The sequence below is a fragment of the Plasmodium brasilianum genome, chromosome 12 (assembly GCF_023973825.1).
Source record: "Plasmodium brasilianum strain Bolivian I chromosome 12, whole genome shotgun sequence".
Classification (NCBI taxonomy): Eukaryota; Apicomplexa; class Aconoidasida; order Haemosporida; family Plasmodiidae; genus Plasmodium; species Plasmodium brasilianum.
The window spans coordinates 3,253,206-3,274,137 of record NC_090125.1 but is presented as its reverse complement, the minus strand read 5'-3'; the positions used below and the strand labels follow the sequence as shown (position 1 = coordinate 3,274,137).

The 20,932-nt window shown below is 28.5% G+C and overlaps 4 protein-coding genes across 4 annotated transcripts; 3 read left to right on the top strand and 1 right to left on the bottom strand.

Moving 5' to 3' along the window:
* Positions 1–3,190: 3,190 nt before the first annotated feature.
* On the top strand, positions 3,191–10,437 carry MKS88_004665 (serine/threonine protein kinase; the record flags this gene model as incomplete). The annotated part of the gene is made up of 5 exons (XM_067217861.1): positions 3,191–3,313; positions 3,586–3,646; positions 3,879–4,121; positions 4,472–4,671; positions 4,831–10,437. 5 exons carry the CDS (start codon positions 3,191–3,193, stop codon positions 10,435–10,437), a joined length of 6,234 nt encoding a protein of 2,077 aa, XP_067072247.1.
* Positions 10,438–11,080: 643 nt separating this feature from the next.
* MKS88_004664 (uncharacterized protein) lies at positions 11,081–11,647 on the top strand (the record flags this gene model as incomplete). The annotated part of the gene is made up of 3 exons (XM_067217860.1): positions 11,081–11,236; positions 11,362–11,472; positions 11,582–11,647. The coding sequence occupies 3 exons, from the start codon at positions 11,081–11,083 to the stop codon at positions 11,645–11,647; spliced, it is 333 nt and encodes a 110-aa protein (XP_067072246.1).
* Positions 11,648–15,342: 3,695 nt separating this feature from the next.
* Positions 15,343–16,866, top strand: MKS88_004663 (FACT complex subunit SSRP1; the record flags this gene model as incomplete). The annotated part of the gene is made up of 1 exon (XM_067217859.1): positions 15,343–16,866. The coding sequence occupies one exon, from the start codon at positions 15,343–15,345 to the stop codon at positions 16,864–16,866; it is 1,524 nt and encodes a 507-aa protein (XP_067072245.1).
* Positions 16,867–18,020: 1,154 nt separating this feature from the next.
* Positions 18,021–20,492, bottom strand: MKS88_004662 (uncharacterized protein; the record flags this gene model as incomplete). The annotated part of the gene is made up of 5 exons (XM_067217857.1): positions 18,021–18,099; positions 18,378–18,511; positions 18,891–20,083; positions 20,282–20,344; positions 20,399–20,492. 5 exons carry the CDS (start codon positions 20,490–20,492, stop codon positions 18,021–18,023), a joined length of 1,563 nt encoding a protein of 520 aa, XP_067072244.1.
* Between the last annotated feature and the right edge of the window lie 440 nt (positions 20,493–20,932).

Sequence of the window (20,932 nt, the reverse complement as noted above, 5' to 3'; positions counted from 1 at the left end):
CATTTGTATATGTATATGCATCTGTGTTTGTATATATAGAATGGATATGCATGTACAGTATGATTAGAAGTAAATACTATCTTCGTATATTCTTGAAAATTTTGTTAGAATAATAGAGGATGGGTGAATATAACAAATTGTTGTAGTTATAATTAGGGATTATATCTACACATTGAAAATTCTTATATGTTTATTTCATTTAGTAAGCATTTATTTAATTCCAAAAGGTTAAGCCGAGTTACTGTCATATATTGAATCCCTTTTTGTATCTATTTTCAAAGCTAACAAAATTTTTTTTTTTTTTTTTTTCTTATACCAATATTTTGAAAAACATTTGTTCCCTTTGTATCTCGAATTGAAATGATTTTAAAAAAATATAAAAAAAAAATTAATTGGAATAAATGGAACAAGAACATAAATTAATTTAAAACTTTTGTAATGCTGTTTAGCAAAATATTGGGAGATTTAAGCCAAATCGACCATAAGAAAAAAAAAAAAAAAAGAAAAAAAAGAAGCAGGAAAGGAAAGGTAAAGAAGGGAAAGTAAAGGACAGTATGACACACAAACAGCGGTATATTGAATAAAATATGAAAACATTACTATTCGAATAGAAAACAAATCTTCATTTTGTTAAAAATGTATTTACCATACTAAATCATTATGAATGCTTTTTCGATCGCATTCGAAGGAATTAGTATCATTTAAAAAATGAGATTAAATCTGATTATTCCATATATCATGGTCGTATTTTCTATGTTAAAATTGCCACCTTCTACCATTTCGTTTGTCTTGTGCGCTTGTTTTGTGTAGTTACGACTTCCTTTTACTACATTTTTTTCCTTACCATATTTGTCTAATGAGTTCTTGTAATCGTTACCCAGGAAGGATGAAACTTAATGCGCTCACATATAAATGCAGGTATATATGTAAGTATGTACGTATACATATATTGCGCTGTCGGAGAGTGAAAATAATGTATTCCCCGTTTATCCTTTTCCTGCGTAGCTCCCTCGTTACCAACTTGTTCCCATGCGCATCATGAACATATATATGTAATATGTATTTTATATTTTGTAATTTGTAATGTATAATAGGAATATGCACACAGCTGTTTGTTCACTTGACTAAATAAATCATATCTCACACGAATGGCTTTCCTATTAAGAGCTGCAAAAAAGTGCATTAAAAAATACATAAGGTTTAGTAAAAATAATATACTATATTCCACGAAGAGGAAATAATATATGAACATCTTTTGAGTCACTTAAGGTAGTAGCATTATAAATACATCAATAAATAAAAATGAGTCAAGTTTTTTTAATGGTATAATAAAATTTCCGCTAGATTAAATGTGTCAGAGTTTGTTTTCAAGTTCAAATATTGCTAGTTGTGTCAATATTTTAATTTTAAGTGTGTCTATCTCCTTTTTTATGTTTGAAATATTTTTTTACGCAAAAATGTATGCTTTAATTATTTACAGTTGTAAAAAAAAAAAAAAGAAAAAAAGGGAATTAATAAGAACAAAAAGAAAGCGCGTAATTATGAAAATAAAGTCAAAATATTTTGCTACATTTTTTCTGTGCAAAATTTTATTATGTTTGTATAACCTTTTATTCAGTCTTTTCAGTAAATACAACTAATCCTGTTTTTTACCTTTTAGTTGTATTCTTTATGATTCGTAAACATATAACAAATGTATGAGTCTAAAAATAAATTTTTTTTTTTCTTTACAAGACATGTTTTTACATATACAAAGAATATTTTTTTATTTTTATTTTATTTTTTTAACGTTAAAATCGTCTTTACAGCTGTTTTATTTTACATATTCGAACACTTATATATATAGCAATATAACAGTTCGTTTTTATCACACGAGCTACATACACACATGACTATGCAAATGCCGTTTAAGGTTACAAACGAACAAAAAACAAAAAAAATAATAATAAATAATACGCATGTGCACAACTAATTTTCTTTTTTCTTTTACTATTTTGTATTAAGGAAAATAAAATAAAGTACACATTTTCATGAACCATTCTTTATTTTATCTTGGAATATTTTTGCTTATCTTTATTTTTGTTTATCTTTGTTTTTTTTTGCCATGCTTTGCTTTGTTTTTTTCTGTCAATACAAAATCCAAAAAAAATGACTGCATACTCTTCAAAAGGATAAAAAAAAAATGTACACACACCATTAAGAATGTTCTGAGCTCTTTAAAAAGAGACCATGTACTACTCATCTTTTTTGTTCCTTTATTTGTTCCTTGTTTAGTTTATTTTTCTATTTCATTTTTAGTTCTTTTTTCTTTCGTTTTCCAAACTTGGAAGTACCAAAAAAGAGTTACATGTATGTTCAATATTCTTCTAATTTTCGTAAAAGAAATTAAAATTTGAAACCCAGAGTAGTTTCACATAACATTTAATTAAATCATAAGTTGTCATAAACTGCATTGTTTACATTTCTGCAAACATGTAACATTTGTCTATTTTTGTTTTATTCTTATATTATATCATTGTTGTAAGTAGGATTATTATTTTTTTATTTTGCTTAAAATGTTGTTTATAATATTCATTGAAAATTTTTTTTTTTTTTTTTTTTTTTTTTGCCTTTCAAACAATTTTCATAATTAAAAATGAGACATAGTTAGGACATATCCACAAATATTTTATTTTCTATATGAGGGTATATTTATAGGCGTTTTTATTACATTCGGCTTTATTTTGTTTTGTTTATTTCACTCTTATTTTGTTCAGTTTTGTTCAGTCTTATTTTGTTTAGTTTTGTTCAGTCTTATTTTGTTTAGTTTTGTTCAGTCTTATTTTGTTTAGTTTTGTTCAGTCTTATTTTGTTTAGTTTTGTTCAGTCTTATTTTGTTTTGTCTTGCTTAGTCTTATTTTGTTTTGTCTTGCTTAGTCTTATTTTGTTTTTCTTTGTTTCCTTTTATTTTATTTTTTTTGTTTTTCTCACTGTTGTTAACATTTGTTTTGGCCAATTTGTACCTATCTTTGTATATATTTGCATCTTCCCTCAATTTATATTTTTGTTAACTTTTCCTCGTATTTGACTATCTCTTTTTTTTTTTTTTTTCCTAACTAGCTTTTTTTTCTCTCCCTTTTTGTGTATTTGTGTGTATGTTTATTTGCTTGTTTGTCTGTGTATGCGCTTATCCGTTTAACTTTTTTATTTTATGATGCTGACGAATGCCAAATGGAGAAATGAATGGGACAGGGAACTTCGATCGATTCCTCAAGTCGAATCAATAACAGACGCAGATTTAGAACTGACAGAAAATGTCTTTCTTATTTGGCAGGTTAGATTAAAAAGGATGGAAATAAATTAATTTTACTTTTTTAAAACTCCTATATTTTATAATAATTCTTTGGGACGAAAGATATTTACAACCTTCCATTACTGTAGCAAATGTGTACATCATTTTTAATACGTTTTTCTCTCTACCAGTTGCTCTCCCTTTATCTATCTAGATAGATAGTTATCTTTCTCTCCTTTTTTTTTTTTTTTTTTTTTTTCATTTTCATTGATCATTCTTTTAAAATTATTCATATTTTGTAATTGTATTCCCAGTTTTTAAAGCTCTACCATTCGTCAATTCCTCAAATGAGAAGTCTTATAGACTTCATAGCAGGTAAAAAAAATAATAATAAATAAAACATAAAAAATAAAACAAAATAAGGTAACGTAGAATAAAGTATAACAAAAGCTGGAAGCGGAAGCAGAAACAGTCGCTCAAAAAAAAAAAAAAATAATTGAAATAACAATACAGTCACAGTGACTATGCAAGAACAATGGCTATGAATCGTATAACGTCTCATTCAAATTATACTCACATTTTACAAATATTTTTTTTTTTTTTTAAGTTAAAAAAACAGAATATTTGCAGTGGGGGGAACACATTGACAATGTTATGTCTAGAGGTCTAGCTAAAGGACAACAACTATTTAATGTGTTAATTTCTAGCGGGAAAAAAATACAAGCGAGATATTCGAAGAAGAAACTGTGTGATTCTTTACAGTACTACCACATGAAGAATTATATTATTTTGGAAAAAATAAACACAGGTTCTGTCGGACAAGTCCACCTAGCCTTAGACAAGACCACAGGTTCACTCTTACACTTGCACTTTCATTTGCGCTTGCGTTCATGTTTCAGTACAAGCATATATGTATCTATATATAAAAATATGCATATATTCCTATATGCATATATGCGTATATATATATATTTCTATATGTATATATGCGTTTATATATATATTTCTATATGTACATATGCGTTTATATATATATTCTTATATGATTATACGCATATATATATATGCCTATGTGAATATACACGTATATATATATTCCTAAAAGTATGTGTATATGTATCAGCGCACATATGCTCGTGTTCGCGCTGCGCTCTATAAATTTTCAATATACCCATAAATGATGTATTGCGCGAAATACAGACACACTCGTAGCTGCAAAAGCTATTGATAAATCTACGGTACAAGGGGATTTAGGACTATATAAAAAATTAAAGGAGGAGATAAAAGTTTCTTGTAAAATGAATCATCCATATGTTGTAAAAACAATAAACATTCTTGAAACAAAAGAGAAGATTATTCAGATAATGGAGTACTGTGACGGGGGAGACTTAATATCCTACGTTAGAAATGTAATAAGGAGAGTTTTGCACATGTGTATGTATGTGTATGTATGTGTATGTATGTGTATGTTTGTGCATATATATATATATATGCCTTTACCTGCACTGACTACGCCTCAATGTTTCACACACGACCAATCAACTTTACCCAATCCGCAGAAGCTGCATTTGGAGGAGTTAAGTGCGCAGTACTTTTTTAGAAAAATTGTTGAAGGACTCAAGTACATGCACGAAAATAACATAGCACATAGAGACTTAAAACCTGAAAATATTTTTTTATGTAAAAAGCAATTGAATCAAAAAGAGAAAACATTAATTAGAATAGGTAAGCTACCTTCATGTTCAGAATATGAATTGAAAATTGGAGATTTTGGGGCTTGTTGTTTCAATGAAAAAAATAAATTACATTATGATATTGTTGGTACGTTAAGTTATGCTGCACCTGAAGTATTAGGATGTAACAATAAAAAAGGATATGACGGTCAAAAAGCAGATATATGGAGTCTAGGTATTATATTGTATGCTATGTTATTTGGTTTACTCCCATTTGATAATGAGGAAAAAGATATTAAAGAAGCATATAACGAAATCGTAAAAAATAAAATTGTTTTCCCCAAAAATAGAATTAATAAAATTTCTATGAATGCCAGAAATTTATTATCAGGTATGCTTAACATCAATCCTGTAAATCGATTATCTCTTCATGAAGTTATTAACCACGAATGGTTAGCTGATACAGCTAAGAAAAAATTAGAAATATCATACATAAATAGTAGAAAAATGAATTTTCCTATTTCTTCAACCGTCGCTTATCCTGTTTATTCGAATAACAACATTTTGTATTACAACTTATATAAGAAACTAGCTTTCACAAACAACGGAGATACGAGTGTTACTTCCAGTAACGTAAGTAACGGTCCTTCCACGTATCTAAATAGGGGCACAGCCAAGTTAGATATTAAGAGTCCTACCAACTATGATGTTAAATACCCCACGAACTTTGACATTATCAACCCCTCCAACTTCGACATTATCAACCCCTCCAACTTCGACATTATCAACCCCTCCAACTTCGACATTAGCAGCACTACGCACCTTAGCAGTGGTCAAAGACACAACAGTGTCAATACCACCACAACCAATATAACCAATGTAACCAATAAAACCAATGTAACCAATAAAACCAATGTAACCAATAAAACCAATATAACCAGTACAACTAGTATAGCCAATAAAACCAATATAACCAGTACAACTAGTATAGCCAATAAAACCAATGTAACCAATAAAACCAATATAACCAATACATCCAATAAAACCAATGTAATCAATACATCCAATAAAACCAATATAACCAGTATAACCAATACATCCAATAAAACCAATACAGGATCTAGCATTATTTACGATAAAGGAAGAATGTATCACCTGTACGAGCACAATTCGAATATAACGAAAAGCAACTATCACAATAAAAATTTTTATATATATGATAATAAAGGACTGATTTACAACCAATTAAAACATTACAAGGAGGATCCAGGTAACACAGACAAAAATCGAATCTATGAAGATATTATACTTACATATCAAAATAACATTTACGAAACGAATAATCGAAAGGAACAAATTATCTCTGAAAAGAACATATTACGGGACAAGAAAAACAAACAAACAAGTGCAATCAAAGAAAAGATGAATAAACCTTATGAGGATAGCAAGTATATAGAAAGAATTATTAAAGAAAATGAACAAGCTAATAAAAATTATGTTGATAGAATATATTGCGATGGTAAACTTATTGACAATATGTACATAAACAGTAGGTATAACAAGAGTGACTATTCTGAATGTGGTAAGTCTAATGAAACGAAGTATATCGATAATAAATATATGCTCCTTGAGACGTACAACAACATCTCTTCTACTTGTTTAGCTAGAGAATATAATGGCGTATACGATTTGTACGCAATTAAAAATAACAATAACATAACTCACAACAGTGATAGCAGTACCACTAACATTAACACTTACATGAAGAGCAATAACAAAAGCAGCGCTGAGGTTAACAATAACAGCAGTAATAGCAGTAACAACGGTAATAACAATAATAGCAGTAATAGCAGTAACAGCGGTAATAACAATAATAGCAGTAATAGCAGTAACAACGGTAATAACAATAATAGCAGTAATAGCAGTAACAACGGTAATAACAATAATAGCAGAAATAGCAATTGTAAAAGCAACTCTAATAGTAATCGTAATAGCAGTAACAATATGTACACTGAAAAAAGCAGCCCCATGAAACCTGGTAAAGACAATATTTTACATATCAGAAATAATAACTCACTCGAAAATTGTTACTTCTTAAAAAATAAACATATTAATTTAGCTAACGATTTTTCTGATGCACTCTTAAAAAATTATGAAAACTATGACGTTGTTCATACAAGTAAGGATAACGATGTGTACAGGGTGAAGTACGCGCATAATATAAACTGTGCGAATAGCGCAAACAGTACGAATAGCGTGATTAGCGCGAATGGTGTTAGTGAGTCAAAAAGTGCGTTATTAAACAATAACAATCTAATTATAAATAAAAGGTATATTCCCCACAACGACATAACATCTGCTATTAAACAAGATAATCCTAATAATGTTCAACAGTTCAAATACTATTACTATGATGATAAAGGAGTGTACATTGGGTACTCATATAACGAAAAGAATGATTCCAAACAAGAATTTTCGTATGTTATACCTGGAAATATAATCAGCTCTGCTGCCAGCAATTACAAGAACATTAACTTTATGTATGCAAATGATTACTGTTCATACAGAAGGGGAACATCAGAGTATATCGATGTGAATACTGTTACTAATTATAATGCGCTCTCATCATCTAATGTTCAGAATGATAAAGCACTTACTACCAATTTTCCAAAAAATGAATGCACAAAAATATGCAGTAAAAAAGAATACAGTAAGAAGTATCTATATGGGGTAACAATTTCCGCACAAGAGCAAAAAGGAGAGCTAATTACCCAGGCACTCGAAGGAGAAGAAGCGATAGAGGGGGAAAAAAAAGGCGTTTGCACAAGCATGCACAAGAGCAATAAAGGAAACGCCAACATAAATAACAGCAATAGCAATAACAACAACAACAGCAGCAGTAACTACTGCACGAACCCGGTTAATAAAATTTCTTCCGAGAAACTGGATGAATGTTCTGCCATTACAAGTCTTGAACATGAGCATATACAACCAAATAAAGGAGATGAAAAATGTAGCAATCAAAAATGCAGCAGCAGTAGTAGTAACGATAAAAATACAGGTAATGAACCATACAAATACGTGGCTATACCAAATCTGTGTGGCAATTCTAAGTTGAACTTACACAGTGATTCCGATTTAAATTTAAAAAAAAAAGATACATGTATTGTTAAGAAGGTTAAGAAGGACAAACTTGTTGATACTATAAAAATAGAAAACATGATCAACCAAGAAGCAAAAATAGTTGACATTGAAAAAACGAATAATGAAAAGGTGAACAGTTCATTAATTGAAAAAAATGAAATAAGCATTAACCCTCGAAAAAGGGAAGAAAACGCCATTTCTAATCTCATTCACAATGAAAATGTTATCAATAGTACAATTAAGGTCAGCGAAGAGGAACTCATCAAAATGAATAAATCTGAGTATGTTCATAATGTTCATTCAAAATATAATAATAGTAGTAGTAATTGTAATGGTAATAATAATAGTAGTAATTGTAATGGTAATAATAATAGTAGTAATTGTAATGGTAATAATAATAGTAGTAATTGTAATGGTAATAATAATAGTAGTACTTGTAATGGTAATAATAATAGTAGTAATTGTAATGGTAATAATAATAGTAGTAATTGTAATGGTAATAATAATAGCAATAATAACAACAATAATAACAATAATAACAACAATAATAACAATAATAACAACAATAATAATTACAGTAAAAGCAATTCGGCTAGTACAGTACTACAAAACAACTTACATCTTTTTAGTAGAATCAAAAACTTCTCAGATAGCCGTTATAATAAGAGGAGGTTATTCAGTCAAAATAAGAAAAACAGCTTCAATTTATTTAGCAGACAAGTTGAAAAAATTAATAATTATATTGCCGATTCTTTGTCTGATTACAATTTAGCTAAATGTACATTATTGAACGTCCCTAATAATGTAAATGATAAGGAACAGTCGCAGGCAATATCTAACAAAGTAATTTCATATAATAGTGAAGGCATATCATTGAACAATAATACATTCTATCTAACTTACCATGAAATAACAGGAGAAGAAGAGAAAAAAGAACATGCAAATGTATTAAGTAATGAGCAATGGAGTAAAGACAAATTGAGTTATCATGATATTAAACATGTAGAAGGAAGTAATATAATAAAGAATAAGAAGAAAAAAATGGAAAGACACACACATATCAGTGGTACAACAGACGCTAATGTACTAAAGCAATGCCATAGAGACAACGTGAAAAGAGATAAGGATAAACATTTCAATATATTCAATTATTGTAGTAATAAGGATAAGAGGGAATATAAAACTACAATTATGGAAAATTGCACAAAGGAAAACGATTCCTATAACGACGGGAATAGAAATCCATGCACAAATGACAAGGTTGACGGAGTGGACGAAAAAATTAGAGAAAAGGATTACAATCGCAATCAAAATGACAGTAACTGCTGCCAAAGTGATGGTAACTGCTGCCAAAGTGATGGTAACTGCTGCCAAAGTGATGGTAACTGCTATCAAAAAGATAGTAACTACTGCCCAAATGATGAAGGGACGAAAAATTGCGATGAAGCAAATGCACATAAAATAGCTCAGAATGCATTACATAATGGCAAACTACTATGTGAAGAAGACTTAAATAATGATGACAAATCTAACTTGCCAAAACACGAACTCAATGAAAATTACAGTGAGAACTTAATATTACCTATATCTACTAGCGAACAGAAAGAAACATATGGTGATAAGAATGGAAAAAGAAAATTGAGAAGAAACATAGAGCTGGATGTTAAGGGAGAAATTGGTGAATACGCAAACGGTACATATAATAATAATAATAATAATAATGCAAGCGAAAATGATAGAGATAAACAAGGTAGTGATATGCATGATGGAAACAATCATTTAAAATTAAAAAGTATGTATTATTCAAACAAAAGAGATGTCCACTTACTACCTCTAAATGTTGATAATCATTATATGAGAAAATACTACTTAAATTTTGATACCATATTTTCAGAGAATAAAAAGAAAACAAAGAAAACAACTCAGTTAACCCCGATATATTATATGAAGGATGAAAATGTATATCCTAGTAATAACACAAAACAAAACAAAAAAAAAAAAATGTTTGACAAAGGAAATCTTGATATAATAAAAGAAAAAAAGAAAAACCCTCCAAACATAATTTCAAATATTTTCAAAAATGACATCATTAATTTTAAGTATCCTACTGAGGAGTTTTACATATATGAAAACAATGAAAAGAATATTTTTAAAAATATGAAATATAATTCTAAAAATTGCACACTTAATAATGATAAAGTTTTATCATATGACGAACTAATCAATGAAGAAAAATCTATATACTTTTCTTCTAACAAAGTAGATTACAAAAATTTCGTAGAACAAAAAAACAGTTGTAAGGGTAGAAATTACTCGGACAGTAAATATTATTCCTGCAATTTTGTCTAATCATATATTACGCCCGTACAACGATGATCTTCTAACAAATGTGCAGGTTTCTTATAACATTATTGGTAATAGTACGAGTGTTGTGCCAAAAAATTGTCGTAAATTTTTACCATAACACACGCTACATTGATTACATGTTGTATTAAGATAAAGCAGCCTCTACAAATGCAGTTGATCTTTTGTGTTTGTTAAAGCAACACACCCATGTACACATGTATACATTATATACATACATGCATAGATATATACTTGTTCAAATGTTTACATTCCCGCATACCCACATGACCACGTATGAACAAAGACAACGGAAGTATTTGCATACCCAATAACATTCTGTGCACCCTTCTATATCAGTCATAATAATAGTTCTTCCAAGCTTATTGTACGTAAAGATGTAATTTATCAAATTATAGAGACAAAAATGATGAACACTCAATATCCCGCAAAACTGAAAAAGGAGGAAATAAAAAAAAATAAATAGAAAAATAAAATTAAAAATTAAATTAAAAATAAAAAATATAATTAAAATTTTTATATATCGTACTTCTCCCAGCAAATAAGCACAATTTAATCAACACATAAACAAAAATAATATAAATGAAAATTTACGAAAATAGATGGAAATAAAGGAAAATTTTGATGAATGTTAGAAGACGCAAAAACATGTGGCAATATGGAGTCTTATCTAACTGATATCCCGAGGGTGCAATCTTCTTCAGTCTGGTTACGCAGAATAGGGAAAAAAAAAAAAGAAAAGAAAAGAAAAAGAGAAGGAGAAAGCGAAAGAGAAAGAAAAACAGTTATCTTTGAAAAATACCGCTATAACAAATGTATAATTAACATGACTGAAAGAACATAGGTATGTGATATAAGGTGCAGCATATTTTAAAAATCATATACCACCTTTCATTATTGCATCCAAAGGGAAGCTTACATAGTAATGGAATGAGAAATACGAGAAGCGGTAATAGCAGTGGAAGTAGCAGTGGAAGTAGCAGTAGAAGTAGTAGTACTAGTTCATACACCCGCGCACATGTTTAATTATTCATCGATTATCAATATATCGTGGCAAAAATAAGGTATCAAAAAAAAAGAAAAAAAAAGGATTTTCTCCCTCTGAAATATAATATACCAACTTTTGTAGGTGTTACGACGTGATGAACATATTTCTGCTCTGAAATTGCATGACGACATGACAGTCATAAAATAAGAATAAATATGCTCAAGATTATCACAACGATAAAGGTTACGTTTGTAGAAGCGACCGAAATTCATTACCACTATTTAAATAATAATTTCATACAAAGAAAACTATATGAACAAGAAATGCGCTATAGTAGGAGATATTTTTCACATGCATATTGTACTACTTCACAAGATGATGAAAAAGGAGTGAAATAGTCTTTCTGTACATTAATCATTTCGCTAATTAACATACAGGCAAATGAAATATATACAAAATGGAGAAGATATAAAAGGGAGTAAATTGCACAAATGAAATGAAGATCAAATGGAGAAGGTAAATATGAACAGCTAGCTGAAATAGAATAAAATGCATACGTTGATGGAGAAAAGAATTAACAACAAAAAAAAAAAAAAAAATTTTAATATCATATATTTCTAATACCTCCTAAAAGAATTAGGAATTTATTTAAATGATCAAGATGAAAATTTCGTTAAAAAATAAAAACGTTACTATAAGAAACGAGGGAGAACAAACAAAAAAAATTCGAAGATACATTCATATTTTTCTCGAAGTTAAACAAAACAAACACGCACTAAATTTTCGAGGCTGAAAAGTATAAGAACAAGTGATCTAAAGAATAATTCAAAAAAAAAAAAAAGAAAGAAAGAAAGAAAGAAAGAAAAAAAGGTAAGTAAAATAGAATACATTACACTACATTACAAACACAACAGAAAAATAAGAATAAATAATAATTATAAATGATAAACGGACCTGCATTAAATTCACCATAACCCATATTAAATTGGTATATCCTTTTAACACTTATTTGTGCATACATTAATTGAAGGGAAGCATAATGAAGCGCATTTCCAAATTATGATGAGATTTCGACGCAAATTAACTAAGCGTTCCTTTGAAAAGGGTTAGCAGCATATTCACACACAAAGACTTACGGACATGTATGCCATAATACTTACGTGCATGCCATAATACTTACGTGCATACTATAATATTACGTGCATACTATAATATTACGTGCATACTATAATATTACGTGCATACTATAATATTACGTGCATACTATAATATTACGTGCATACTATAAGACTTACATCCATGTTATAATACATACATCTTGAACCGTAATTTTAACTTCCTACATTTATACCTATACCACATGCCGTATTACAAAAGAATTAAAATTTTCTTTACTCATAATTCTTCTCTCTATAAATGTTTACGTTATAGAGATAAGTACGTAGGTATAAGTCTATACGTTCATAAGGCCTCCTCCCTTAATATATGTGCCCTTATTTTTTTTTTTTATTTATTTTTTTTTTTATTTATTTTTTTTTTTTTCTTTGAGTTATCAAGTGTTCGCGGCCTCAGAAATATGGTACGTTATTCTATATTATGCATGTCATATTGTTTTATTTATATATTTCTTGTCTATCTTTTATTATTTATTTATTACTCATTTATTATGTGTTATATTTTTCTTTTCCTGAAACTAATTAACGTATGATTTGTTATTAAATAATTAATGGCCACTTTTCTTTTTTCTTTTTTTTTTTTTTTTTTTTGTGGATATGTGGGTAAAAGGAGATATAAAAAATACGATGTTGCTCTCTGCTGCAGTCTCATAAAAATGTGCACTTATGTATGTATACAATATGTGCGCATATGTGTATATAAGTAAAGGGGTATTTCATATAGGTGCTCAACATAAAATAGAAAATAAGAAAGATGAAAATAAGAAGGGATTAACTCTTTTCTTCTCTAGACAACTTTTTTCTTTTTATTTTATTCATTCACCAAGTTGTTTTGTATGTAAAATGAGCTATATTTTAGAAGAAATGGCTCTCAAAAGTTTTGCAGTTGCGTGCTTTCATTTCTGGTTACACTAAATTGATTATAACCCAGAAATGAAATTAAAGCAATAACAAAAAGGTGGGCTTATTTAAGGACATACATATACATACACATACATATGCATACACATACATATGCATACATATGCATACCCATACATACACATACATACACGTACATACACATACATACACATACATACACATACATACACATACATACACATACATACACATACATACACATACATTTACTTATACATAAACATACATATACACATTTGTGCGTACATATTTATTCACATGTTCTATGTCATTTACTCACAAATTTAAGTAATAGAATTTGGCTCTTCACATTCATTTTGCATGTTAATACATTAATCGAAAAAGTTCTTGTTTATATAGGAGTGGATAGGGTTAAATATGATTACCAGCTATACAAAAAATATCAGTCGCGAATACTTTAAGTTATATACTATATTATGTATATACACACAGAGATGTTTTTTTTCAATTTTATTTCCGTATGTTCTTTTCATAAACCATTTTTGAGATATTTTCTTCTTCTTCCTTTTTCTTCCAGTTATATTACCATTTTTTTTTTTTTTTTTTTTTTTTTATCTAGTGTATGCTGTTATTTTTAATGGCATACTTCTAAGTGTTCATACTTTTTTATATATATATGAATATTTCATATAGGCTCGAACCGCACAATATATAGCTTTTGCTCCTTCCGCTTTCTCTTATTTTCATCTTCGCGCTTTTTTATACCTTTATTGTTTCTCTTTTTTTTTTTTTTTTTTTTTTTTTTTTTTTTTTTTAATTCCACTCCTGATTTATCGTGCTTAATCTTTTTAAAGTCATTTAATTTTTTTTCATTCTTATTATACTTCATATTTCGATTATGCATATAAATGTTTCTGGGCTTGATTATTATCATATCTTTCATAGGTACTGGTCTCGCATTTATTTTTCGTTTTTGTTATATTTTTTTTTTATTTCCCTTTTCGGATACACCTTTACTCTTTTTATGCTGACGCTAGCCTATCGATGTTTCCCGTTAAATGGGTAAAAGCAAAGTTAAGAAAGAAAAATAGCAAAAAATAAAATTATAAAATTATACAGAGAATTAGTGAAGCATCCGAAATTACCTTATTTTCCAGAAATAGAAGAATTTAACTCATAAAGTGATAGTGATTTACAGTTGCAATTTTAAGGATTTATTTAAAAGGTCAAATGTTGGTACCTTACGAAGTATAGAAGGCCATACGGGCGTGTATAAATACGTACATGCTTATATACAAGCACCGCTACGCGAACATTTAAATGAATATATATATATGTACGTATTCATATGTACATATTGATATATATGAACCTATATATATGTATACATAAACACAGTATGTACATGAAAATATATTAGGTAAACATTTACGAGCATTCATTTAAAATATATTCCAGAATGCTCGTAGATTGAAACTTTTTTTTTTTTTTTTTCCGAAAATTGGTATTTCCTACATCTTTTGATTTATGTGGAAAATTCACAGTTCCCAAGAGGGGAGCACATATAGAGGTAATTTACATACATTTGTAGCTTACGCATTTGTGAAGGGATTTTTTTTTTTAAATAAAGGGAAAGAGGCAGGTGTAGTGACAGAGTGACAGACGTGTAGAGGCACGGGTTCAGACCTTCCCTACATTCGCGATAAGTTTTTTTTTTTATTTAAAAAGAGTATATCCAAACGAAGAGAGAACACTCTTTTTTTTGTAGCATTAGCTTGATCTATCTTGGTCTAGTAAAATTAGCACTTGCTTATTTTTTTTTTTTGCTTAGTTGACTGAAATATGGGAGAAAATGCCCAGAGCAGTTCAAGCAGTAGCAATCCCGTAATATCAGTTGGTAACATTAGGGGATTTGGGGGTTGTGATTACGGGTCCTTTAGAATGTCTAACGAATTTTTAGGATGGAAAAATAAGAAAACAAATAATGTGTATCAATACAAATGTAGTGATATTAGTGAAGCGGAATGGATCAAGACAAGTTACAATAATAACAGATTACATTTAAAATTCAAAGAAAATAAAGATAATTTAATTATATATTTTGATGGTTTCCCAGATAGAAATACTACTGAAATAACACAACATTTTCAGAAATATTTTAATGTCAGATTAGTTAGCCGAAAACTAGCCACAAAAGGATGGAATTGGGGTGAATTTAATTTAGAGAATGCTCATTTAACATTTGATATAGACAAAAAATATGCATTCAGTATTCCAACTAATAATATTAATCAGTTAAATGTGCAAATAAAAACAGATATTGCTATGGAATTAAAAAATGATGAAAATAAAAGAACAAATGAAGATATGTTGTCAGAAATACGTTTTTATTATCCACATGAAAATGATGAAAATCAAAATTTCCAGAATTTAAAAAATGATTTATTAGAAAAAGTTAATATGAGTGACTCAAAAAGTGAATGTATTGCATCCTTATCTAATATTCCTCTTTTAGTACCAAGAGGGAGATATGAAGTTGAAATGTATGCTAGAAGCTTTAAATTACATGGGAAGTCTTATGATTTTACTATTCAATATACTAATATTAATAAGATGTTACTAGTTCCAAAGAGTAATTCAAATCAATATGTTTTAATATTCAGTCTAAATAACAAAATGAAACAAGGCCAAACTGAATATCCATTTATACTTATTCAACTTAACAGTGATGATGATATGGATCTAGATATAAATGCAAATGATGAAGATATCAAAAAATATAAACTTGAAAAAACCATTTCAGGAAAAGCTTACGATGTTGTTACAAGACTTTTTACTTCACTAGTGAAAAAAAATGCTATCATTCCAGGGGATTATAGAACTGCCAAAAATGAACATGGTATTACATGTAGTTATAGAGCAGCCAGTGGACAACTATACCCATTAAATAAGTATTTTCTCTTCATTGTCAAACCAGTCATTTTAATTTCGTTTGAAGATATTGTTACTTTAAGTTTTCAGAGAACTGGAAATATTAATCAGCATCGTTTTTTTTCTCTTATTATAAAACATAAAAGAGGAATAAGCTATGAGTATACTAATATAGACAAAAGTGAATATATACCCTTGCTTGAATTTTTAAAAAGTAAAAATATTAATATTCAAGATGATGCAAATGTAACTGATAAGAAACAGGACTTTGGTGATGAGTTATCTGAGTCTGATGAAGAGGAGTATGTTGCTGATGACGATGATGATGATGATGAAGAGGAATACGTAGCTGAAGACGACGATGACGAAGAGGAAGAAGCCGAGGACGAAGAGGAAGAGGAAGAGGAAGAAGACGACGACGATGATGATAAGTAAATTAGGTAAGTGGAAAGGAAAAAAAAATATATAAAAATTAAAATATATATATATATATATATATATATAAGGAGATAGATAATAAATGGATGTTTAAGCTAATAGGTGGATGGATAATTACATAAAGTAACGCTGCACAAATCGCATACACCTTCGCATTATAACCCGTTCCTTGTATTCGTATTATGGATTATTTACATGGAACTGGAGCACGTGAAAAAAAGTACAACAAAATTGCAAAGGATAATTCAATAAACGTAGGCACATATATTCTTTATAATTAAAGAAGTCTTTAAGTGACATGTGTGCAACGTCAACTGTGTATGAGCACGATTTGTCGAGCTACCATTTTATACTGCAATGTTACTTTCATTTTGCTGTAAATTTACTGTTATTTTACTTCTATTTCACTACAATGACACTACCATACCGTTTTACCGTTTTGTTTTTGCATTTTCTTCTTTTTTATGCATATTATTAACACAATGCATTTTAAAAAAAAAAATTGCAAAAAAAAAAAAGAAACAAAATGAAACGAAACGGAAAAAAAAAAGAAAAGAAAAAAGTGTACGAAAATAAAAAAAAAAATTAAAAAAAAATAAAAAAAAAATGGAAGCAACAGAAAACAAAAAAATTTTACGCATACACATCGCTAACTTCATACACTTCTCTTTAACTTCTCTTTAAAAACATATTTTATTTTACTACTTCTTCCCATAAAAAAAAAACTACATATATGAAAGTATGAAAAAAGATAAAAAGGAAAATTTTCATGGGAGATAAATTTCACGCTTCCTTTACGTCACATGTCGTGTACACAATGTTGGCTATATTACGACAGATCCCCGTAAAAGCTGAAAAGATAAAAAAAAATAAATAAAAAAATAAAATACTAAAAAATTCTTAATAGATAAAAATGAAGCTAAAAAGTTAACCAGATATTATTTTCTGGGAGAATAAGTGTAATCAAATAAAACCGACAACTAAAAAGGGAGTTAGTTCTTCCTTAATTGCTCGAATCTTCATGAGCTTCTGTTTCGGTAAACGTATGTGTATAAATGTGCGTAAATACATTTTATATACGCATACATATAGACATACATATGCATATGTGCATGCCCCCATATGTGTGTTACACCGTTTTTGACGAATTTTTAAAAATTATTTGGTTCTTCAATCCCCAATTGATTTTCATATTCTGCCTTTTTTCTTTTGGAAAAATTCTCTGCATCCCTATAAAGGAGGAAAAGTATAATAAAAATGGCACATTAGAATGGTACCATTAAATGCAGGTATTATTAATAAACATGCTTCAACATAATGATGCAATCAAAGAACACTGGGCGGAAAATCAAACAAACGTTATAATTTCTTTCTTGACATATATTATTTATATATAGGGATTGTCCGTTTCGTAAAAGCGCACTTTTATGTTAATGACGAGGTATATGCCTTTAACATAAACAGGTGTAAAATTCTAATACATTGTTAACATAGTCATTTAGCATTACTTTATAAAGCCCATAATCCTATTTACGAAGTCGTTGTTTCCAATGTTCTGTTTTATAAATGTTTTCTCATTAATAAAGGGCTCATATTTTTGTAATTCATAAAAAATTAACAAAAGCTTCGTTAGCTCGTAAGACTGAAAAAAAAAAAAAAAAAAAAAAACACATAGCATTATAATATATATGATGATGTTTTACACACTTTCGCTTGTCTAATGTGTTCGGATTGAAGTTCAACATGTATACCTTATTTTTCATCATATACCCTACACTTGTACGGGGTATATGTGTATATATATATATTTATATGTATGCGAACGGTTACATCTATTTGTACATAGATGGGCGTAGCCAAATGTGCTCAAGCATCCGCGCAATAATGCAATGGCGAAGTAATACAATGGCGCAATAATATAATAATACAATAATGCAATGACGCAATAATACAGTGATGCAATAGTGCAACAACACACTCACACAATGGCATCATAATGCAATATTATCCTCTCCGCTTACATTTCTAAAGCAGCATAAAAGATTCAGGATGCACTTAAGCCTAATCAGAGCACTGCTTCTTAAGGAGCTGTCAATATCCGCCAGGGAGTACAACTTACTTTTTAGTCTGTCCATTTTCTTATTGCTTTTATATGTGCTATATATGTTTTTACTTATATTTATATATTCCTTTGGCAACATAAAATCGTTAATTTGTAGCTTTTCTAATAATAATAAAATAATATTATTAAAATAAGGATAAGCAATATTAATCTTTTTAGGTACTTCTATATGGTATACCATAATCCAGTATAAGCGAAAATATCTTTTTGCTAAATAAATACCTAACATATTTTCTAAAATTTTGATTATATTATGTTGAACATATTCATTTTTTGAATTCGTATTGCTTTTTCCTTTTTTCTTTCCTTTTCCTTTTCGTTTTTTCTTTTTATTATTAAATAGAAATGATCTATTGTTACGGTTAGGATCATCATTCGTATTTATTTTAACAGATTCTCCTTTTTTAATAAAAAATTTGTAAAGTTGAAAATAGGTTTTAATAAATTTAACAATTCTCTTTATACTTATCTTTCTCTTTTTGTGCATTGTGCGCATGTTTACATTTCTATCTTCATATGTACTTAATATGTATTTCCACACATTTTTTATGTTTTCTAATTGTTTTCTTACTGATGATTTGTTAATATTCGTAATTTTTACCAATTCATTCGTGTATTTTGCTACATTATTAATACTCTTACATTTTATTATTTCCTTCTCTAAATTGAAATCAATATTAAAATATATTCTTATTAATTTCTGAGCTTTATTTTTATTGATCGGAACATGAAAATTAGAAAAGCGTAAATCTAAATTTGTTAAATGATATGCCAAAATATTAAAAACATAAAACTGTTGTTGTACATACATGCACAAAAAACGGTGGAAAAGAACATTACCGCCTAAATATCCATTGCCCCTATTATCTATATTACTCATATTCATTAAATTATGTTTTGCAAAAAAAACATTGTCTTTAGACAGCTTTCTTCTTATTGTCTCTTTTTCATCCTCTATATTAGTATCACCATTCTTTTCTTTGTTTCTTATATCCTTCAAATATTGTTCCACATAGCTTCTATACTTCTCATTCTTTATTCGTATCAAATTGGAATAAAGACTGTTTTGTAGTAGGTACAGCACTTCGTATTCTGAACAAGGGGAAAACGTGGAAAAGTAAATGTGCGCATGTAATGGTAAAGAGTGTTTCATTATATGACCCTCTTCACCATCTTTTTACATTTTGACCTTTTTCTTTTTTTTTTTTTTCTTTTCTTTTTTGTTTCATTAGCTCATTATTTGAATTTTACAGCATTTTCATACCACATAGGCTTTTTTTTTTTTTTTACTTTTTCGTATTTTAGTACGTTTCCGTGCCTTATTTTTCTTTTCTTTTCCTTTTTCATCTACATCTCTCTCTCTTTCAATTCCTCACACTTCAATCAATATCTATCTTTTTTGGTTACCATTATATCCTCTATTCCACAAGTCGAAAATTCCATAATTTATTTCCGTTATATTGGGTGAAAATAATAGCATTTCATTCTCAAGAGCATCCATCTTTTTATAATATTTTATTTCAATTCACTTAATTTCATGCGAACTTATTTCATTTCAATTTATTTCGTTTCGGATTATTTCATTCGAACTTATTTCATTTCAGCTTATTTCATTCGAATTTATTTCATTTCATTTTATTTATTTTTTCTTTTTTTTCCTTAGGTTCACATTTTAAATGTTCGTTAAATATTTTCTCATAGCTTTCGATAAAGCTTTTTTCTTTAATAATGAAAATTCCGTCCATGTGTCATTTTACCTCCTGTGCTATTTGAAGATTAAAATTAGTGTACGCCAAATAATAAGACTTACTTATTTTAGCAAATTCTTTTATCGTTCTTGTATTTCATTGCATTTGTGTACGTAAAATGACATTAGTTTTGCAATTAAAAATATATTTATGTACAAGTACATGCATATAATTATAAATGTATATATCTGCC